The sequence below is a fragment of the Sceloporus undulatus genome, chromosome 2 (assembly GCF_019175285.1).
Source record: "Sceloporus undulatus isolate JIND9_A2432 ecotype Alabama chromosome 2, SceUnd_v1.1, whole genome shotgun sequence".
NCBI classification, from domain to species: Eukaryota; Metazoa; Chordata; class Lepidosauria; order Squamata; family Phrynosomatidae; genus Sceloporus; species Sceloporus undulatus.
Window position 1 is genome coordinate 59702389 of NC_056523.1, and position 24119 is coordinate 59726507.

General features: G+C 41.1%; 1 protein-coding gene across 2 annotated transcripts in view; it reads right to left on the reverse strand.

The window, feature by feature from the left end:
* Positions 1 to 24119, reverse strand: part of CACNA2D3 (calcium voltage-gated channel auxiliary subunit alpha2delta 3) — a 726617-nt gene that overhangs the window by 138701 nt on the left and 563797 nt on the right. For both annotated transcript variants that reach the window (XM_042453686.1, XM_042453685.1), the window contains 4 exons: positions 21265 to 21348; positions 9332 to 9403; positions 9016 to 9077; positions 5515 to 5582 (listed from right to left, as the gene is read on the reverse strand). In XM_042453686.1, coding sequence (XP_042309620.1) covers positions 5515 to 5582; positions 9016 to 9077; positions 9332 to 9403; positions 21265 to 21348 — 286 coding nt within the window. The remainder of the gene's footprint in view (positions 1 to 5514; positions 5583 to 9015; positions 9078 to 9331; positions 9404 to 21264; positions 21349 to 24119) is intronic.

The window sequence follows — 24119 nt, forward strand, 5'->3', positions numbered from 1 at the left end:
TATTCATCTGAAACAATTGAGCAGTCTTTTAAATTCATGTTCATGGTTTGTTACTGATGTCCAAGCTAAATCTCATCCTTAGTGCATATCTCTAACACAGGGACGTAGCCAGGGGGGGGGGGGTCTTGGGGTCCAGACCCCCCCTTCCATTAGAAAAATGAATGGTGTGTGCTGCTGCACCGCCGCACCCAAGCCCCATTATAATGGTGGCACTTAGTCTGGACCCCCCCCTTCCTAAAATCCTAGCTACGTCCCTGTCTAACAGGAAATTGCCTTCTGCTGGGTTCATCCTTTTGTCCATCTATCCCAACATTGTGTACTCTGCTTGGCAGAAGCTTTCTTTTTGTCCTAAAAAGATGCCTTTTATGTTATTGGCAACTGAATTGAAGAAGGTTTGCTTTGAGTATGGGACCCTTTAGATGCAAAACATGTTCTCTGCAATTGAGCTATGATCATAGAATCATAGAATCATAGAATCATAGAGTTGGAAGAGACCGCAAGGGCCATCCAGTCCAACTCCCTGCCATGCAGGAAATCCAAATCAAAGCATCCCCAACAGATGGCCATCCAGCCTCTGTTTAAAGACCTCCAAGGAAGGAGACTCCATCACCCTCCGAGGGAGTGCATTCCATTGTCGAACAGCCCTAACTGTCAGGAAGTTCCTCCTAATGTTCAGGTGGAATCTCTTTTCCTGTAGCTTGCATCCATTGTTCCGGGTCCTGTTCTCTGGAGCAGCAGAAAACAAGGTTGCTCCCTCTTCAATATGACATCCCTTCACATATTTAAACAGGGCGATCATATCACCTCTTAACCTTCTTTTCTCCAGGCTAAACATCCCCAGCTCCCTAAGTCGCTCCTCATAGGGCAAGGTTTCCAGACCTTTCACCATTTTAGTCGCCCTCCTTTGGACACGCTCCAGTTTCTCAATGTCCTTTTTGAATTGTGGTGCCCAGAATTGGACACAATATTCCAGGTGGGGCCTGACCAAAGCAGAATATAATGGCACAATTACTTCTCTTGATCTAGACACTATACTTTTATTGATGCAGCCTAAAATTGCATTGGCCTTTTTAGCTGCCGCATCGCACTGTTGACTCATGTTCAACTTATCATCTACTTGGACTCCTAGATCCCTTTCACATGTACTTTCATTCAGCAATGTGTCTCCCATCCTATATCTGTGCATTTCATTTTTTCGCCCTAAGTGCAGTACCTTACATTTCTCTGTGTTGAATTTCATTTTGTTAGCTTTGGCCCAGCTTTCTAGTCTATTCAGATCATTTTGAATCTTGATCCTGTCCTCTGGAGTATTAGCTATTCCTCCTAATTTGGTGTCATCTGCAAATTTGATAAGTATGCTCCCAATTCTGTCATCCAGGTCATTGATAAAGATGTTGAATAGCACTGGGCCCAGGACAGAGCCCTGTAGGACCCCACTGGTCACTTCTCTCCAGGATGAAAAGGAGCCATTGTTGAGCACCCTTTGGGTTCGGCCGGTCAACCAATTACAAATCCATGTAACAGTTCCTTTGTCTAGCCCACATTTTACAAGCTTGTTGGCAAGAATGTCATGGGAAACCTTGTCAAAGGCCTTACTGAAATCAAGATATATTATATCCACAGCGTTCCCTTCATCTACCAAGTTGGTAATTTTATCAAAGAAAGAGATTAGATTTGTCTGGCATGACTTGTTTCTCTGAAACCCATGTTGACTTTTTGTGATTATGGCATTGCCTTCTAGATGTTCACAGACTCTCTGTTTAATGATCTGCTCCAGAATCTTTCCTAGTACTGATGTCAGACTAACTGGACAATAATTGTTGGGATCCTCTTTTTTCCCCTTTTTGAAGATGGGGACAACGTTTGCCCTCCGCCAGTCTGCTGGGATCTCTCCTGTTTTGCAGGAGTTTTCAAATATGATTGCCAATGGCTCCGATATTACATTTGCCAGTTCTTTTAATACCCTTGGATGTAGTTCATCTGGTCCAGGAGACTTAAATTCATTTAGATTAACAAGGTATTCCTCTACTATCTCTTTACATATTCTGTGCTGAAATTCCCCTATTCTGTCCTCTGCTCCATTATCCTCAGGTTGAGCACCCTTTGCCTTTTCTGAGAAGACTGAGGCAAAGAAGGTGTTGAGTAATTCTGCCTTTTCTCTGTCTTCTGTTAGCATTTTGCCATCTTCTCCACGCAGTGGCCCTACCGTTTCCTTCTTCTTCCTTTTGCTGCGGACATATCCAAAAAAGCCCTTTTTATTGTTCTTAACCTCTCTAGCAAGCCTGAGTTCATTCTGTGCTTTAGCTTTTCTGACTTTACCCCTACACATGCCTGCTATTTCTTTGAATTCCTTTTTTGTGATTTCCCCCTTTTTCCATTTCTTATACATGTTCCGTTTCAAACTTAGCTCGATTGAAAGTTCCTTAGTCATCCATCCTGGTTTCTTGAGACACCTCCCATTTTTCTTTCTCACTGGAACGGTTTGAAATTGTGCCTTCAGTATCTGTCTTTTTAGAAACTCCCATCCAGCCTGAACTCCCTTCCCTTTTAGTATTTCTGACCATGGAATTGCCCTCAATACTTCTCTAAGTTTACTGAAATCCGCTCTCCTAAAGTCTAGGATGCATGTCTGACTCTGCCTGGCTTCTCCTTTCCACTGTATTACAAACTCCAGGAGAACATGGTCGCTTCCACCTAAGGATCCCACCACTTGCACCCCATTAACCAAGTCATCCTTGTTGGTTAGGATCAGATCCAAAATAGCTGACCCCCTTGTTGCCTCTTCCACCTTTTGGACCATGAAATTGTCTTCCAGGCAAGTGAGGAATTTGTTAGACCTTGTGGATTTTGCTGAGTTTGACTTCCAGCAAATATCAGGGTAGTTGAAGTCGCCCATCACTACTACATCTCTCTTTTTTGACTGTGTGGTCATCTGTTCTAGAAAGGCATCATCCAATTCCTCTGTCTGACTTGGAGGTCTGTAGTAGACTCCCACCGTAACATCCTTGTTGTTTCCCTCCCCTTTGATTTTTATCCAGATGCTCTCCACCTGGCTTCCAGGATTGATGTCCTGGATCTCTTCACTGGTGTAAATATCTCTGACATATAGTGCTATTCCTCCTCCTTTCCTGTTTGGCCTATTTCTCTTAAAAAGGTTATACCCCTCTATTTCCACATTCCAATCATGAGACTCATCCCACCAGGTTTCAGTGAGGCCTATTATATCATATTTGCTTTGCTGTACTAGGAGTTCAAGTTCATCTTGCTTATTTCCCATGCTCTGTGCATTAGTGTAGAGGCATCACAGACCACGGGTCCCATTTATTTGTTGCTGGTGCAAGTTTATTTGCCTCCCACTGTTGTGTCCTTGCACTTTTTTTCTTGTTACCTCTATGTCTGTTTGACTATTTTCTCCAGCCCTTTCGCCTTCCTTAATGTTGTCTCCCTTCCCCTCGGAACTCAGTTTAAAGCTCTCCTGATCAAGTTCTTGAGACTGTTGGCAAAGACATTTCTTCCAACTGGCGTGAGATGCAACCCGCCTGTTGCAAGAAGTCCCTCCTCATGGAACCGCAGCCCATGATCGAAGAATCCAAACCGTTCTCGGCGGCACCATCTGCGGAGCCAGTTGTTCACATCCGCTATTTTACTCTCCCTTCCTGGACCGTGCCCTTCGACTGGCAGAAGAGACGAGATGACAACCTGTGCATCCATTCCTTTCAGCTTCCTACCAAGTGCCTCGTAATCCCTTTTGATGTTCTGCAGGCTGTGTCTTGCAGTATCGTTGGTTCCCACGTGGACCAAAAGGAAGGGGTATTGGTCAGTAGGCTTGACCAGTCTTTCCAGCCTCTCTGTCACATCACGGATCTTTGCCCCTGGGAGACAACACACCTCTCGAGACATCTTGTCAGGCCTACAAATCACTGCTTCTGTACCCCTCAGCAAGGAGTCCCCCACTACGACGACACGCCTCCTACGAAGTTTAGCATCGGCTGTCCCCTTGGGTGGGACTCTCAGGCTTGCCTGCTCTGTCCCTGAAATCTGTCCATGCTGCTCTTCTTCATCCTCCTTGATAAGGGAAAGAGCTTCGAATCGATTCTCTAGCTGCAAGTTCCCCGAACAATCCCTTCTTGGCCTACTTCTCTGTGTGACATTCCTCCAGCTGTCTGCCTCCTGTGTATGTGAAGTGACCTCCTCGGCTCCAGCATCTTCCTCTGCGTGGTATTCGTCCAGGATTGTTAGTTCTGTTGTGTCCAGGAAGTCCTCCTGCTCCCTAGTATGTTGAAGTGTAGCTACTCTGGACTCCAACTGCTGCACTTTCTCCTCCAAGAGGTCTATCAACTTGCACTTGGGACATGTGAAGTTCTCCACTTCTGTAGGCAAAAAGAGAAACATCCCACAAGTGTTGCAGGTGACTGCCGTGGTCCCGTCAGTGTCCATACTGATATGTCTTAGGAAATTACTGGAACAGGATTGTGGGCTTCCTCCTGGAAAAAAAAATCCTCCAGAAAACACCAACGTTAAACTCCTGATGTTTCAACAATTTGTGGCAGTGAGTTCAATCGATTCTGCCTCTGCTGTAGATTTCCTTGGATATAAAAAATGAAATAGAAATAGAAATAGAAATAAAATTTCACGCGCCGTTAGGCGCGCGGCTCTGGAAGAAGAAATAAAGAGCTAGTCTGCTAGCTCCGCCCTAGTGACTCACAGGTGTGACTCACTGAGGATGTGACTGCAAGCACACCCTTCCTAGAGTTTGAAAAACAATTAAACAGTCACCACTTAAAATGGCTGCCCAGCTACCTCTCTCCTCCTCTTCTCTGTAGCAGGAACTGCTATCCATTATAAACAACAAAAAAGTTCGTAATTGTAAGGCAATAGGAGATAAAAACTCTTGCACCCTAATTTTTTCCGGCACTCTAAAACAACAACAAAGGTCTCCAATGTTTTGGTACCAAAACATTCAAAAATCAGACAGGTGTGCCTGTATGCACTGGAGTACAATTCAGAGAATAAAGGTATGTGAACTGATGCTCTTATGCTGACTGAAAAGTATAAATCTAATGTAAGGATACACTTAATGGGGGGACTATAATGATGCCTCCATATTGCCATTCTCTGTGTTGATGAACTGATTCCCTCCCCTCTCAAATTGTGCTTTCAGTTGTGTTCCCTTCATTTGATGTTAAATGTATGGGAGATGGAATAGGTAGCTCACTCATTTAATTAGGTATTATGTGTGTCTGCATACACAGATGAACAAAGATAAATCGGAATTAAAGAGAAGATGTCTGAACAATATATTAGTAACCCATTAGCAACCCATATTCTTGATACTAACCCTTAAGCCTCTTTTTAGATTCCATCTCTTAGAAGTTTCAGCCAAGTTGAACAACAGTAAAGAATTATGAGAGCTATAATCCAAAACAAAGATGCACCACAATTTGCTTTGAAGCTATGATCATTCAACAGTTAATCTGATCTATGTAAAATCTGATTTAGTCATAAAAATATTACCTTCTTCAATTGTCACGTTCCCTCTGAAGAAATATTTGCCATGTCCTCGAGAGAGAGCCACACCTAAACTGTGCAGATAAACAAAAAGCAGACTGTGAAATCTGTGGCATAAACAAAGCTGGGGGGGGGGGAAGAGAAGAAAATACAGAAAGGCCTATACTACACTTCTAGTTCATGCTCGAAAAGCAATTCCATTTTGTTACAAAACCTTGGTGGGTATGCTTATTGCTCAACCAGACATTTCTGTGCCCATTCCATGTTTGTTGTGCCTACAGCAATGGACTGTATATGTTTGTGTATTTAGAGGTGCAATAACCCATGCAGTCATTGGCATGCAAACATGCAAGCCCACCAAGGTCAGTGCTGTTCTCCCAGCAGCTTTGTTTTCAAGCCAAGATTTGAACATGGGCTCTCACAGAGAAGAAGGCAACTTTTTACAAATGAAAATCATCTGCAGAGAGAAAGAGCCCATATTGATAGTGTGGGAGCCAGCAGAGCTGCTGAGAGCAAAGAAATACAAGAATGTGATAATGGGGGTTTAATGACACACTTGGCATAATTTCTTTGTTATATATTTTGGCCTTGTTTAATATTGCTGAGATGGAAATAATACTACATTGGGCTTATCTTCAAACTCCTGCTTGCCATATTAACTGTCACAAAACGAGGATTGCTGCTATATAATCTATTGCTAAAGAATGGCTGTAGTGCATTTCTTCTGTTTTCTAAAGCATTCAAGAAATTGCCATGCAGGTGATTTTGAGGCCTGGCAGCAGATCAATAGGGTACAAACACATGGTTCTCACTTTGAGATATGATCATGTCACCATGGTCTGGTATATAATTCAGTTGAGAATGGTTATCAGCCATGGGAGGAGATATCTCAACGGTCCTCTCACACTGTAGTAAAGTATGCTACAAAAATACATTCTTCTCTTACTTTCTCAAAGACATTTACAGAAGTGGTTCTCAAACTGTGGCTTGCCATATATTCTGGACTTCAACTCACAGAGTTGGACGACAGGAGTTGAGGCTCCAAATATGTAAGGGACTGATACACATCACAATCAATCACCAATGTAGCAATAGCAATAGCATTCACATTTCTGTATCACTTACCAGTGAACTCACCAGTCTCTAAACAGTTTACAGTCTGTAAGCCAACTGCTCCCAACAAACTGGGTACTCATTTTAAAGGTAAAGGTAGTCCCTTGACATGAATGTCTAGTCATAACTGACTGTAGGGGGCAGTGCTCATCTCTGTTTCTAAGACGAAAAGCCAGCATTGTCCGAGGACTGCTCTAGTGGTCCTGTGGCTAGCATGACTGCACCGAATACTGTTACTTTTCCACCAAGGTGGTATCAATTTATCTACTTGCATTTGCATGCTTTTGAGGTTGGCAGAAGCTGGGATTAGTGATGGGAGTTCACTCCATCATGCAAGACTCGGGCTTCAAACTGTCAACCTGCTGATCTTCTGATAATCGGAATTGGTGTCTTAACCACTAATCCACCTCATCCCTAATTTTATCAACCTACAAAAGGATGGAAGGCTGAGTCAGCCTTGGAGCCCTGGGATTGAACTGCAGTAACAGCATTTAACCACTGCACCACCAGGGCTCCCAAAGTAAGATGCATACTAAAAAGGCCACCATTTGAAAGAGTCAAAGCACAGCACTTTCTGTTCTGCTTGTGGTGGATTGATGTTAAAATGAGTAGACTAGTATGATTAGACAAGCATGGATGTTGTCATAAATATCAGCAGTTGTTAGACTGCTTCTGGGGAATCTTCACTCTTCTATGCAGTTTTCCCATGTAGTGAGGTACCAGAATGTCTGTTTGAAACATCACTCTGGACAGTGAAGCATTTTCAATCTCCAGACTATTCCTTCCATCCAGACTAGCAACTGGATCTTCCTAGACTATAAAGGCTATGAAAGTTTGCCTGGTTGTGCTCAGACTTTGCTTTTTGCTACTAACACAACTTTTGGCCTTCTTTTCCCATCACTCTGACCTCCCTCTCTGTGCCTGAATGAAAAAGAGAATGAAGCTGAATCTGTACTGGTCCGTTAAATGAATGATATGCTTGGACAGAATCTGTCAGTTTGGCTTTCTTCCATATTCATATTTTTAAAAGTTCTTGTCATGACCAGGAATTCCTTAGTTCAGAAATCCAGGATCTAGTAGTAAAAACTCAGAAAACCTTTTATCTTTTTAAACTGTACTTTATTCTTTTAACATGCAATCTGTTTTAATACTGTAATATTTAAATTCTATTTCAATTTCACACTTTTGTATGCTTTTAATTGTACAGTTTTTGTTTGTTTTTTACTATTCTAAGCTGCCCTGCATCCCAGTTTTGGAGAAAGGGTGGGATAACAACAACAACAACAATTTCCTCAGCGACTCTAGATGTTCACCAGAGATGTCTGTTGTCAGAATTGACCAACAAGAATTGGCCCCTAATTTTAGCAAAGTATAAAAAGCACACACAATTTCAAAATCTTGGTGTCCAAAATAGTATGTTTGCAATTAAATATTATTTCTGTGATGAAAATACTGTAATAGTGTGTGTGTGTTATATTCTGTACAAAATTCACATGTCCTTTTTTGCACAGAAAAACACTAGGAAATAACATTTTCTGCAGAGAGTGGAAATATTATTATCTGTGCAATAAATACTGCTTCCTGCAAAGAAAATACTATTTTCTACAGTGGAGCCTTTCCATTCACAGAGGTTTGCTTCTAGTCCCTCTTCCTGGGCAGATGGCAAAAAATGTGGATTGCCACACCCAATATTATTAAGTGGCTCTCACATGTTCACAGTCATGTCAGCATGTCCACATGCACATGTTGTGATTGAATAATAAGGAGTATGGCAATCCATAGGCGGATGGATGGCCAACCTGCCAATATGAAGAATTCACTGTACTTAAAAACAACAACAACCAATCAAGCAAAAAATGATGTGAATTTTGTGCAGAATAAGTCCTGAATTGCAAACATTCTCATCAGTCCAGAATTTTCCTCATAGAGGTTTCCAGACAATCAGGAAACATGCTTTTGAGCATTTTCTGAACATTTGTGAATGCTTTTTCCACTTCTAATGTCCACACGGATATGTTTGCTACTGGAATATTCTGAATGGTATAATTCCTTATAAGTACTGCTCTTGAATCAAGACTGCTTCTTCTCTCTTGAGTGGTAGGGGGAGATCAGTACAAAGAAAGGAATACACACTTTGCAGAAGACCATGCAACATTTTTGAAAAGACAGCTTGGGGCCATATCTAGAGCATTTACTATTCACAAACTTTCTATCTCCAAATAAAAACCTGTAAAGGCATTTCTGAAAGTTCCTTCCCATGCTTTATGTCAGCATTGTCCAGAGATATTTTATTGTGAACCCCTTCTGATGAGAATTTAATGATCTTGCAAGGCTTGAGCAAATGCAAGTGCAATAAGCCTGACGAAATGTTCCATTTATTATGTGCTGCCCTACCTGAAAGGGGTCCCCTTGATGTCTGTATAATAGTAGTCATTTGTCATCACCAACACTCGTTTCTAGATTCAAAAAGGAAAAAAAAAACCTTCAACCAAGTCTTGTTATGAAAAATTTGCAGGGTTAAATGCAAACGTAAACGTATGATCTATGGCAAGAAACATCCAAATGTTTATATCTGACCCACAATTAATAAACATGGGAAACTATTTCTGAAGGAAAATTTTCTACACTCTTTAGGTTAGCTTTTCTTTTTGCTGTTCTATTGCAACTATGTGCTTTACATTTAGCTGGAAAAGTAGTTTCTATACAATACCCCCTTGTCCACTGTTTTCTTCACTTCCATGGAGAATTTTCCTGTTTTCCGATTCACCATGGCATTTCGAAGCTAAAATTAAAAAAAGACAAATAAGTACATAAATAGTTAAACATGAAATTCAGAAAACATGAATTAAATCAAAATCAATACTTTATTTGAGCAAATTGAAGGTCTCTCACTTAACTGACAGAGATCACTTGATCATCCATTGCTGCACACATTATTTGACTGATAATAATTTCTAATCGATAACAGAGGAGAGTAAAAGTTAAGTATTTCTTTGAAAATCATTATATTATATTAATTTGTATCCTACTTTTATCCCAAAATTGAGACCCAAAGCAGCTTCCTGTGGAAATAAAGGAAGTTTTAAGTTTCTTGCCCAACTACATAGATACACATTTTGGTGCCTTTTCTCTCTGTATGTGTTTTACCCAAAAAAAAAAAAAACCAAACAACCCACAAAAAAACCAAACAAAAACCCAAACAAACAAACAAACAAAAACAGGCAAAAATCTCTTGGCAAAATGCATCTGGAAGTCAAATCAGAATATTAAATTAATAAGCACATGAATATTTTCATATATAAATAATGGTTCTGTAGATAATATGGCCTAAACACCCTAAAAACAACAGATTCCATCTGATCTTGGAGGCTAAGTAGGGTCAGCCCTGCTTAGTGCTTGGATAGGGGAAGTCCAAGAAATACCAGGTGCTATAGGCTAAATTTCAAAGGAAGGAACTGGCAAAACCACCTCTGAATATCCTTGCCTAAGACAACCTTGTGAAATTCATGGGGTAACCATAAGTCCACAGGCAACTTGAAGGTACATAAACACACACACACAGGCTGTAGAGATACTTAAGCAGTTTGGGGTGCTGCAGAATTAATGCAATTTGGCACTTCTTTAATTGTCAGGACTTCATCCCATGAAATCCTGGCATTTGTAGTTTCTTCTGACACTAGAGCTCTCTGACAGAAAAGATATATCTGACAGAGAAATATCTCACAAAATATCTCTCTGACAGATAAATAACTCACAAAACTATCAATTCGAGGATCTCTTGGCATTGAACCCTGGCAGTTAAAGCAGTGTTAAACTGCATTCATTGTACAATGCAGGTGGACCCATAGGACTAAAAATCACGTCTCAAAAGCTCTTATCTGCATTTCAAAAGAACATTTAATTGGCAGGGAGAGCAACCTTGAATCTTTCCCCTCTCATGTTTCCTTGTAGCTATTGTTTACCGACACCAGCAACAAAAGAGTGCATATCAATTTCATTCATGTGTAATTTGGTCTCCCTCAACAACATGAAAAGGCCATGTCCTGAGATTTAGATTTCTGGTACTAGAATTTCATTCAAAGAGCTTGAATACAATGTCCCTGCTCCAAGAGAAGTACAAATTGTAGCATGGGACTACTAGGTGGAGAGGCAGAGAATATTCCAGAAGTATTGTGAGACTCATCCTCGTGCCAGCCTGGGACTGATCTAGGTTGGAACCCAGTCCAGGATAGCACAAGCTTGGCCCTTCCTATCCTGGTCTGTCTGTTCAGGGTCTTTGACAAACATTTGGTGGCAAGAAATTATCTGAGATTTTCACAATTTATTTAATGGAGATCTACCATATATACTCATGTGCAAGTCGGACTCATGTATAAGTTGAAGGAAGGTTTCAGGGTAAAAATCATGACTTTTGATATGACCCATGGATAAGTTGAGGGTAAAACTTAGAGGGCTTTAACAAAGGATAGAAAGGGGGAAACACCACTACCATCCCTCCTCCTTCTCTGAACCTCTCTCGACCACCAAACACCACTTCCCTGGTGCTGAAGCAGAGATTTTAACACTGGATTCAGGAGGAAAGGAAGTGGAGTTAAATGGGATGTTTTTTGATGGAAAGAAAAGGCTTTCAAATCAGATTGGGAAGGGTGCTACACAACCTCACTTTGCCTCGTCTCCCTAACAGACAGCCAAGGCACTCGCCTCTGAAGGATGGAAGATGCAGCTCCTGGTGGCAACGCAGCTGCTCTGGGCTGCCCCGCAAAATGGTGGGTTCTGAAGCAGTGGCACACCAGGATTTGGTGTCACCTGGTGCAGGGGCTGGGACTTCCAGCTGGAAGGGATGGGACTTCCAGCCAGAACTGGCAGGACTTCCAGCCGGAATGACCGTGCAAACATCCCTTGTCGTGGATTGGTTTTCTGCATGAGAACTGGGCCACGGCAAGAAACCAGGCCAGCCATGCATGCCTACCTGCCTTTCCTTGCTGTGGCTGTCTCCAGATCCTCACCGTGTGGCTTCGTGTGCCAGAGCAGGCACGTGTGGCATTGGTTTGCCAACACGGCTTTATGGATACAAAGGTCTGGCTGTACAATAATGGTTAATAAGATAGAAGGCACAGGAAAATAAGAAGACCACATTCCAAATGGATAGATTATGTCAAGGAAGCCAAGGCTGTCAAGGAAGCCAAGGCTCAGAGTCCGCAAGACCCGAGCAGGGTAGCTGAAGAAAGGTGAGCTTGTAGGTTACTCATTCATAGGTTTGCCATAAGTCAAAGTCATCTTAACAGCAGTTAATAAAAAAGAAAACGTATTGCTCAGTTATCAATTTGAGTAATTTTTCCCCCATGGAAAAAAGCTTAGCTATCTTTGTTGTTTTTTATACACAATACAATATTTGATTTCTCTTAAGAAAAAGAAATCACAGTATTTGTGGAAAAGAATACATTTTACTGATACCTTAGTATATACAGTCAAGGGGAAGGAGGAAGATGGTATAAATATACCATCAGCATATTTATTTTCCTAGCACTGCACCTGTTTATCTTTCTTCAGTCTAAATCAGAGTTTCAAAAAATCCTTCTTCTGACTAGAGGTTCCATAATCCCCTCTAGTGGGAGATTCTGGAAGCTAGAATCCAAAAAATAAGTTTTCATAGTTTAGCCCCAGTTGTTATCATGTATGACTGAGTGAGCAATGAGGAGGAGGGCAAATCTCCTATCACTTGTATTGATGTTTTTGAGAAGAAGGGCGGGTCTGCCAAAGCCTATCAGTGAAATAGCTGAATTTATTTTTTGTGAACCTAAACATGACTGACCAGCTGAAAACTGCAGTGTTTGCAGCTCTTTAAATTTAATTTTGGGACGTCTAGGTTAGAATTAACAATCCTATTCTTCAATCAGCGAGTGTAAAGAATATTTTTTTCTTGCTGGAGGCATGTATAAAATAAAACATATATTTTACTGTAGGGGTTTTGAGGGGGTTAAAAAAACACAATGCGTAATAGGCAATTCTGGAAATATTTTCCCTTTTTAACTTTTGTGGTTTTGGACTTGGAGGGCTGGTCTTAATTACCAATCTACTTTCTAATGTTTAAAGAACCATTCCATTTATCTTTAACATGTTTCTCATTTTTCTCCATTTCAGAGCCTGCAGTATTCCAGGACCTACTCCTCACATAGCCCTTAGGCAAGTTGCAGATTTACAAAAAGAGCCTCCAAAACCCTCATAGCTTTTAAGCTCAAGTATGCATGTGGGAATTAATTTTTTTTTTTTTACTCTGTGAATACAGTTCTTGGCTTTATAGCATGGTTTTTCATCTATTTTTTTTTTCAAATTCTACATGGTTCAAATTGGTGCCCGGTGACATGAGTGAACAACATCTTTCATCCAGCTTAGAAGGCAAGGTATTGTACGAAACTAATAATAAAATATATACGTAGAAAGCTCTAATTCTTCTTTCTTTTTTTAACATTTAGATTAAAATACTTCTAAGAATCATTACCTGAAACTCCATTTCCACTAACATCATAGAAACAGTGGTTGTTATTAATGGATGCAATGTCAGAATGCAATCTGCACCCTGGAAATACTTGAAAGAGATAAACATTCACCTAAATTCATGGCAAGCTAAATGGGTGGTGGGAGTGTGTAAGATCATCCCAATACTCAAACACAGGCAGTAGCACTGAACACAATGGTGTGCAGAAGACTATGCAATGTCATTTGGCTGAATGCAGTTACAACTCTCTCATGATCTGAAACCCTGATAAGGCAAGGGGCTGGATCACAAAAGCTTTATCCAAACATTAAATCAAACACTGCTACAGAACCATTGACAGACTTTCGTGTTCAATGTATGAAATCCTGGTACACTTTCAGCAGTGGGGGAAACTTCAGGGAATGGAGTTTACATGTGTGTCCATGTCCCCACCACCCATTTAATCCTCCAGATATTAAGGGATCATTCACACTATGAAATAACCTGGTGTGGAACCTGGGTTATTTTATAGATGTTTCCATTCCCCCAAACTATACTCAATGCAGTTTTTTTTTGGGGGGGGGGGGGAATACTGGGTCACCTGCTGTGTCTTTTTTGTGGAACCACAATGATCTGGATCTTTGGTAGTGGGAACTACTGATCCGGATCCACACCACTGCTTCCACCTTCCTCCCTCCTTCTTCATCCTCCTCTGCCCACCGCACCACTGCTGCACTGCCACCCCCTTCCTCCTTCTTCCTCCTCCCTCTTCCTTCTCTTCCTATGGGTGAATGTCTTCAGAGGAGGTTTGCCATGGCCATTTTCTGAAACTGAGAGAGTGTGGCTGTTGTCATGCCGCAGTCTCTTTCTATCCCCTCTTCCTCTCCCCCCACCATGTTGCTGCTCCACCATTGCCTCTTCTTCATCTTCCTCCTTATCCTCCTTTCTCCTTTCTCCTCCTTCTCACCCCCTCACTGCTGCTGCTGCCACCTCCCTCCTCTTCCTCTCCTTCGTCTTCCTCCTCTTCCTTGTCCCCTCACTGCCGCCACTGCTTGCTTCCTTCCCCTGATCTTCCTCCTTCCTCCTCTTCCTCCTTCCCCTTGACTGTATCCACCACTACCACTTCTGTCCTCTTTCTCCCCTGATTTTCCTCCTCATCCTCGCCCCCTTACTGCTGCTGCCACCACTTTCCTCCCTTCCTCTGCCTTCATCTTCCTCTTCTTCACCCCCTCACTGCCACCGCTGTTTCCCTCCTCTTCCCTCACCTTTCCTTGCCACTGCCACCACCGAGTCCCTTGCAGTGTGATCAGGGTAAACATTGATCAAGGTAAACATAGTGGGAACTAGGACCCTGATTGATTCGATGGGGCATCGTCGAGAAGACTCTGGATCTCCTTGATGCAAAAAGGTGAGTGTGAATGGGCCCTAAGTTGAAAGCCCAAATATGGCCAGACAGATTAATGTGTCACAATGCAAGTTTGTATTTTCTGCTTCAAGTATTTCAAATCACTGTTCCTCTATTACACACAGCCATATATTGAAGCTAATCAAAATCATAGATTCATAGAGTTGTAAAACACTGCAAAAACCATCTACCATGTGGGAATACACAAAGTACTCTCAAAAGATGGTCATACAACGTCTGTTTAAAAACCTCCAAAGAAGAGTCCATCATCCTCTGAGTTAGCCTAGTCCACTCTTGAACAGCTAGTACAGGCTAGCCGTTCTTCCCAACAATTAGGTGGAATCTCTTTTCCTGAAATTTAAATCAATTGGTTCATGTTCTAGTTTCCATAGCAGTAGAAAACACACTCATCCAGTCTCCCTCAGATATTTAAAGATGGCTATAATGTCACCTCTCGGTCATCTCCAACCTCATCTAATCTCCTAAGGTATTTCTCATAAAACATGGTTTCCAGACCTTCAAGCATCTTGGTTGCCCTCATCATCCTCAGATTCAGAAGTCATTAAGATTATGTTCTTTAGCATGTTCAGGCGTGATTCCATAGGCTTTTTCAAACTACTCAATTAGATCACTATGATTCCACTTTAACTGCCATGGGCAACATCCTATGGAAACCTGGAATTCAGAATTTAGGGAGGAGTATTTCAAGGTCTCAGCCTGATTGCTCTAGTGCCTCACAAATGACAAAGCCCAGGATTTCATAGTCATGGCCGTTAAACTGGAATCATGGCATTACAACTCTAGTGTGAAGGAAAAAAACTGGTTTGGAAGACCTCTCTTTCTATTACCCTCCACCTTTCCTGGTACTATTGTCTTTTCTAGTGATCTGTGCCTTCTCATTATGTGGCCAAAATATGACATCCCCAATTTGATCATCTAGGATTCCAAGGAGATTACAGGCTTGATCTGTTCAAGGATCCATTTGTTTGTCTTTTTGGCTGTCCACGGTATTCTCGGCATTCTTCTCCAGAGCCACATCTCAAATTAGCTGATTTTCTTTCTGTCTGCTTTCTTCACTGTCTAGCTCTCACATTTGTACATGGTGATGGCGAATACAACAGTTTGGACAATTCTAACTTTAATGTTCAGATGTATATCTTTATTCTTAAGGATGTTGTCTGGTTCCTTCATAGCTGCCCTTCCAATTCCTAGTCTTCTGATTTCTTGACTGCAGCCACCATTCTGATCAGTGTTTGAGCCAACTCTTTAATTATTTCAATTTCCTCATTGTCTTGGCTGAATGTATTGAATGTATTTCTTCTGCGGTCACTATTTTTGTTTTCTTTATGTTCAACATTAAGTCTGCCTTTGCATTTTCATCTTTTACCTTCCTTAGTAACTGTTACAATTCTGTGATGTCTTCTACTACTAGTATGGTGCCATCTGTGTATCTTAGATTTTTAATGTTTCTTCCTCCTATCGTCACTCTTCTTTCTGCATCTAACTCTGCTTTCCTTATGATGTTTTCTGCATAAAGGTTGAACAAATAGGGTGATAGAATGCAGCCTTGCTTGACCCCTTTGCCAATTAGGAACCAATCTGCTTCTCCAATTCTGTTCTGACCATAGTCTCTTGTCCTGAGCATAGATTTCTCATTAAGACTATCAAGTGGGGACTTAATTAGCAGTTGAAGGCAGCAGCACTCCCGGGGGGGTGGCAGTAGGGACTCAGCATGGTGTCTGTATTGGCATCTTGCCCAGAATTCCTGAAAAAGTCAGTGAGAAAGTTTTTTCCCCTACAAATTCTGAAACAGGTTTAAATAGGATTCTGCTCACTCCAAATCTTTGGCTGTGTTAGGGGACAGAGTTTGGAATAAACAAACAAGCAGACTAGATTGAATCAACCTGGGCTCTTAGCAGCACAGGCCACAAAAATAACATGATTCTCAGGGGCTGCCTTGATTGGCTCTATTCAGAAGACAAAGAGGGAATGAGGAACATAAAGGAAGAAAGAGGACTGCAGCAGCAGAACTGTCCCTCCATTTTAGCGAAATGACTGCACCAAGTCCCCCCTGTGCATACATTGCTTATCATCACAACAAAGCTTCCCTTTGCCCATGTATTAAGAAACTTGATGGAGAAAATACTTTCCACTAATTACTACAGAACAGATCCACAATATGTCTTGCAGATTCCGATATGACTTTCAGGTAACTTCAACAGCTGTGCAGTTTTTAATATTTTGATCAGTATTCTGACAGCATAAAGAATTATACTTGGAAATCTTAGTGAAATAAGGTAAGATCTTTAAGAAGATCTAGGTAACTGTCAGAGAAGAAAGTTCAGGTTGATGACGCAGAATGCGAGAAGCATTCAACTTACAGGGCAAATACTTGTGAACAAAATTTGTCCACATTATGAGCAAAGAGGCAGCATGGCCCCTGAAAAGGAATAAAAAAGGATGAAAAACATTAATCAACAGAAAAGATTACAAATGCTAAACTCATTAATTATTTTATTTTTCACACACTGCATAGGCTGGGCTAACAGCAACAGACATATATTTTGCAAGGGAGGAGGCAAATATAACCTCGAGTCAGAGAAAAGGATAAAAAAAAGAGGACATTGGAATACTGACAGTGTTCCACAGACAAACAGGCATGATGAATCCCAGATTTCAGAAAGACGTGACACTGTAAATATGGGAACCTTCCAGTGATATATTCAAAACCTTTCTGAAATGAGCGGAGTTTGGAAAGATGTAGAGATGCTAATGTACTGGTGATATTTGAGAAGGGTGTTAGGAAAGATCTATGAAAATACAGACATGCAGGCATGTTGTTAGTCAGTGCAGACATTCTGGGAAAAGCTAAATAACAGGAACTGAAAGGAGAACACCTGGAAAGTTACGATTTAATTAAGGACAGTCAGCATGGCTTCGCACAAAACGAATCATGCCTAACAAATCAGATTTATGGTGGAAGTAACAGAAAGACCAGGCAAAGGTTAAGCCGTGGATATAAGGAAAGCTTTTGGTACAGTATGGCTGAAAAAGTTGACATGTAAATAAAGGATGACATAGAAAAGACCTGCAGAGTGGTTAATGTAGAGAGCTGAAATACAAATGATATGAACACAGAAGGAATGTGATTTTGGAATGGAAAGAACTAAATAGGAAAGATTGCCACATACTTAAGATAAGGTGTTAGATGGCCACCACTAACATGACCCTTCCATTTTGGAGTCTGTAGTCTGGCCAGAACCCGCAAATGTGGTTGTTTTACATTTTTGGTTAATTTCTGGCAATTTTATCTGCAGCATAAGCAACAGGGAAACTTATTCAAAGATACAAGCAGCCTGACAAAATTTGGTGAATGTTGTTGCTTTTTTTAAAAAAAAAATCTAAGATCTTTATATTATCCAGAAGAAAGTAACTAGAGTTAAAGCCACTGACAGCTCGGTGGTGGAGGCATGACTTGTAAAGATACTGGGCCTGACATCCTTTAAGTATTCATCTAGTAAGCCTTGTGTCTTGTTGCTTTTAAAATATGCATTATTTGTTTGGAAAACTATGCCACAGTAGTGACAGACAGGACCCCTAGACTGAGTATGTGTGTGTGATGGAATCATCCCAAAATGGTGAGAAGGAAGTACCTCCTGCTACCTGGGTTTCCTATACTATCAACCATTCTTATTAATATGTTTTTATTTAATCTGTAGTCTGCCTTTCTCCCAATATGGTTGCAAGGAAGCTTACAATTTGGGTAAAAACATGATATAGCTAAAACAATTTATAGTTTAAAAGGGTTAAAATATAAGCAATCCAAATGCAAACTGATTAATAAGGATTTTAAAACATAATGATAAAGATAAAAGTAGAACACTCCACTGAATGATCTTTCTTCAACAGAAAGTTAAAAGCTGTATAAAGAGAGGACCAACCTAACTCCTTGTGAGAGGGCAATCCATAACATGGGACCTGTTACTGGAAGGCTTTCTCCAGTGTCCTCCCCAAATATGCCTGCAGTAATAGTGGGACACAATGAAGGGCTTCCTCCAAAGATCTTAAAACTCAGGCAGGCTCATATAGGAACCACGAGATACAATCTTTCAGAACGTCTGGATCCAAGTCATTTAGGGCTTTAACAGTCATGGCCAGCTCTTTGAATTCTACCTGGAAACAGATTACTGAGCCAGTGAAGCTGCCGTAACAGGAGAATTGTAAGTGCCTGATAACCAGCCTCAGTTGGCAGCCTGACCCAGGCATTTTGGGCCCACTGAAGTTTTCAAACAGTTTCCAAAGGCAGTCCCATGTGGAATGCATTACTATAATCCAAACAGATCTGGCATCTAAGGAATAACACCCTTGCTTGGGCCATTAGCCACTTGTATATTACAACATCCTGAAAGCTGCAAATGTGAAAGGATGAATGAATTCCTGGTCACATATCCATATAACACACAAACGTTTTGTAAGTTGTTATTGAAATGTGAAAAATTCATTTCTCCCTTAACCCTACTTTTAAAAGACAGGATTAGAAAAATTTACAGTTAGCTGTCAGCAGCTGGCATATAAATGCTACCTCCACCATACGGATATACATCTTCATAAATTTAATTGCTGTAGGCAAGAATAATTTTCCCCCTTTTTTGTCCCAGTGCAAGAAGTTGCAGTTTCCAAAAATATTCATAGTTTGAGATTCATTTGTGGAAGGATCATATGTGGGATTTTTTGCACAGAAAATGATGTTCAATCAATTTAATTTTTTTGGTACATGAAATTTAAACCATGTGACAGCCAGTATGGTGGTCTGAGTCTTGGACTAAGACTTTGGAAGTTCAGGGTTCAAATCTCTGCTTACCCATGGAAATCCACTTGTGCAATCATGGACAAGTAATGCTCTCCTAACCTCAGGGGAAGACAGTGGAAAATCTGGGCCAATTCATGAGCACATATGTGGAAAGCAGAACCATTGGATTTTGGCTGCCTGTTTCTTCCCCAGGACATTCTTACTCCTATCAGACACTGCTTCTGAACAGCAAGACTAAATGAAGCAAACCAGCCCATGGTTTCAAGCTGATGGTCCAAGAAAAACTGAGCTCCTTTGTATATATAACTATGGTTAGATACAGACCACCCCTTTGAGGAGGCCTGCACCTGCCCCTTTCCCCTCTGGATTGGGGCCTGGACATCTGCAGCAGCAGCCTCAGAAGCCCCAATTCGCCGCATCTCCAGGCCTTGGGGAAACAGCAAAACAATGCTTCCCTGCGGCCTGGACACGCCGACAGCTGCAGGGAAGGGGAGAAAAGGGCCGCTTGGCCCCTTTCTCTTCCACATCACTGGTGTGGCCATTTAAAGGCCATGCCAGCGATATATGTGGCAAAAAGGAGCTCCAAAATGGAGCGATCCTTTTCTCCCCTTCCCTGCAGCTGTCGGCGTACCAAAATGGAGCTCCTTCCTGTTATGGTGAAAGGGTGCCCCAAGCGCCCTGCAGCATCACGGGGACGTCACACCCGTGAGGTGTCATTTGGCTGCAGCGCAGCCTTGACGTAATGGCAGTGCCCATGTATACAGGGTGCCACCATTATCACACCACCGTGACATGCTAGAGTTGCAGGGCATGCGGTGGCACTGCCCTCGGGCAACCCTAGCACGTATCCAGGCCGGCAGGGCCTATAACTATAAACTATAAACAAATGTATAATTAATAAAACAGAATAGAAAAAAATGACGTTCAACTATCTCTTTGGAAAGTACATTTCATTATATATTCCAACCCTCTTTATCTCCCCTGTTAATTACACTTCATCTATATATTGGTCCGTGGAATGGAAAGGGGAGGAAGGAGAGAGGAGAGAGGGAACCAGGGCTGTCATATATGTGACAGAACCTAACAAATCAGTTTATTTTTAAAGTATATGTGACAGAATTTCCCCAGCTAGCATGACCCATGGCAAAGTGAACTGGGGATTTTGGGAACCATAAAAGTAAAGTTTCTAGGAACCCATCCACACTACAGAATTATAGTGCTATGACTTCACTTTAACTGCTATGGTTCCATTTCATGGAATCCTAGGTTTGTAGTGTGGTGAGACGCTGGAACTCTCTGACTGAGAATTCTTAACACCATTCCTTCAACAACAGCTTTCAGGACTCTTTCAGATGGAACCATGAGAGTTAGGGCTGGAACTAACCAGCAGCTTCAGCTAATTTCCAGCTGGCTTGAGGGCATGGTATTTACACATGCCATGCCCTTAAGTCGCCTGGTAGTCGTGCCGGCGATTACACACTGGGTGGATTTGGGGAGACTTGAGAGCGTTCTATTTAGATACTACATGCCCCCAGGTTGCCTAGAAGCCAGCTGAAGCTGCAATGGGGAGCCATCAATCCACTCCAAATAGGAGCAGCTTTTTGGCACTTCTATTTGGGCCCGATTCTGGCCAGATTGGGACCACATCATGCAGTTTGCCCAGCCCCAATCTGGCTTTGTCAGGGACGGCTTGAAGCCGCCCCTTCAGGATGGTCTGTTTCGCCCCTTAAAGTTGTATAATAGTGCTATTATTCTGTAGATGAATAAACCCAAAATTCTAATTTGTGTGTAGGAAAATCTCTGCAAAATGGGAAGACCTCTGTCCTCCTCCTCCTCCTCCTCCTCCTCCTCCTCCTCTTCCTCCTCCTCCTCCTTCTTCTTCTTGCTGCTAATCAATCTGGCAATGAGTGAGTCAAACCTTCTTCAAAAACTTTAACAAAGCAAATCACGTACCACATCATCCCGATCCTCCCATTCAACCTCAGAAAGATCAACACTGCTGTAGTTGGGTTTCCTTCGTTTTTTTCCTTCTTCATACTAGTCCCATTAAAAAAACAGAAAACAAAAGAGAGAGACGTTTTTAGCATGGTGGGTGAAAAAGCAAACAATTTTTCTACTGTTCCATGTTATTTTTGTTAAATCTGTATGTCACTAGTTTTCAGAAAATTCTTCAGTTGATACCATGAAACACATGGAAGCATATTTGCACAAATATTTTCTAAGACACAATTTATTTGGACCATAAAAAATCTTTAATCAGAATTTGTCTTTTCTGCAGACAGCACACAAAGCAATTGTCCTGGAATCAGAAGACAAATATGTGTAGACAATTTATTGTTGTTGTTGTTGCTGATGACTATTAGTACTATTGCTATTAAACACAAATGCTGCAGACACAAGCTATACACTATATGAAAAGTATGAAAACTTCAGTTGTACTCTCAAAGTTTACAGAAGACATTCTGAACTAGATCTTGCAGCCATGCAGAATTGCTATTTCCTATAGTGTTATCAACAAAATGTTTACATATTTCCCTTTAAACAAGATAAGGTAAAAATCCTGGGAAGTATGGTGTTAATATCTGCTAATACTACATTTTATCTGTTTGCTCATGGGAGAAAAAACAAGGAAGACATTAATAAGGGAATGTTATTGTCGTTATCACTAACTTTGTTACACTATAAATCTCATATTTTAAAATAAACATCTCATGATGACAAATGACTTTGACACATAATGCAAGAAAATCCTGCCCCCTGCTGCACATCACTACAAAGGAACATTGCTCCCCCTCAACCCCCAAAGCTGACTTCCAAAGTGTGAGTTAAAGCTCTTGCTTAAGCAGGTTTTGTTAGCGCTCCAAGAAAATAAATCAATGTTTTGTTTGGAATATATATTTTGTGCACACATTTAGTTACTCAGCACCACTCAATATTAACATTAACTTTATGCAAAAATCCTATTTCCTATACTAAGCCAAGGATTGTACAAAAATAATACAATCGGACTCTAGCTGCTTATTCAAATTCTACTCAGCTCCATTTGGGCCACTATTTTCATTATAAAGAATGAGAAAACTGCTAAATAGTTTTGAGAATGTTTCCTTTCAAAGTTATGGGACATTATGGCTTTTGTAGTTTCAATACTGAAATACTGAAAAGACTTCCATTCATTTCTGGTTTTGGCTACCATGTCCCCTGTTTCAGAACTCTGTTCAACGTATTAATTTCTTCTGCTTTCACATACACTGGTCAATGAAAACTCCATTCCTCCTGGATGTTTTCTCTGTCCTCCTCCTCTCTTTATTCCTCCATGCTTGTACATCCAAATAGATGCATGAGACAGAAGTAATTCCACAATATTTGTCAGTAGAAAAAGCAACATTCCTCCATCCTAGGGAACAAATTCTTCACAAAGGGTCTGTACAGACCAGCCATTAAGGTTGGCGTGGGGGCGGAGTTGGGGTGTGGCATCCACATGACGCATCCTCAAACTCCACTTCCAGGCTGGTGTGATGCCATGTGCTGCACCAGATGGCAGATGGCGTCACAGTGCTCCTTCAGCATTGCATCAACATGATGCAGCACCAAAGAAGCACCGAAAAGCCACAGCACCAGCAGCTATGGCATCCTTTCCATGGTGCACTGTGGAAAGGCGGGATTGGGGCTGTGGCATCTGGTTGTTGTGACCCCGATCTGGTGCTAAAAGTGGCGGTTGCAGGCTGCCCCTTAGGGGTGGCCTGTACAGCCCCAAAGTTTCTTCCTCAAACTTAACAACCAGTAATTTTAGGAATTTACTTTCCACTGTAAGAAAGTCTTTGAATACCAGTTTTCAAAGGCTATTTGCAATTCACGACTTAGTATGTGAAAATTTTTCATGTGGTGGTTTAGAACAGAAAACAGCATTTTCTATACAGGAAACATCATTTTCTGCATGGAAAATAAAATTTCAATGCAGATATACTAATTCTTGAAGAGAAAATGCTGTATTTTGTGTAGAAAATTCTGTTTTTTAATGCACATCAGTCATGTGCAAATTTTATGTACAACAAATCCTCAATCATAGCATTTTTAGCACAGAAAAAATGTTTATATGAAGGAATTAATAGTTCTGCACTGAAGTAATATCTTCCATGGACAAAAATGCTGTTTCCTACACAGACAATGAAGTTTATTGTGAAAAACAGCTACGTGTGAATTTTTCACAGATTAAGGCCCAAACTGCAAAGATTCCCATCATTCTAAGAGTCTTCTAATCAGGATTTCTCAAACTCAAAGACCATGGGGTTTTTTTTCTACCATGTTTTGAATATTTTTAATATTCTTTCCATTCCTATTACTCCACCTAAGCCCAATTCTTAGTCCCAGTCCCAGTTGAATCAATTGGTTTTTCAGATTTTTTTTCATTGATTTCAATAATTCATTCAGTGAGTCTACTGCAGATGGGACTAGCAGTTAGATTTAGGACCTTCTGGGCAAAATGTAATTGCCTTCTCTGATGTTCCAATCCGCTTTGCCTGTAATGTCAGTGGATGAAATTGTATGATTTTAGCATAAGATACAAAGTTAGATGACCATAAAACATAAAGTACTTAAGTTGCAAAATATCTTAAGATGCCCATCCCTTCCTTCAAAAATGACATTGGAGGGGGGGGGACCCAGACACCATAGAGTTGTCTTAAAACAATTGAGCAATATGAAAGAGGTTTCATTATTTGACAAGGCTTTTCCATCACTTCAACACAAAATCTAAATAAAGAAGCATCAGTACCCATAGCCAGTGATGGCATGAGACACCTCCCTTTTTA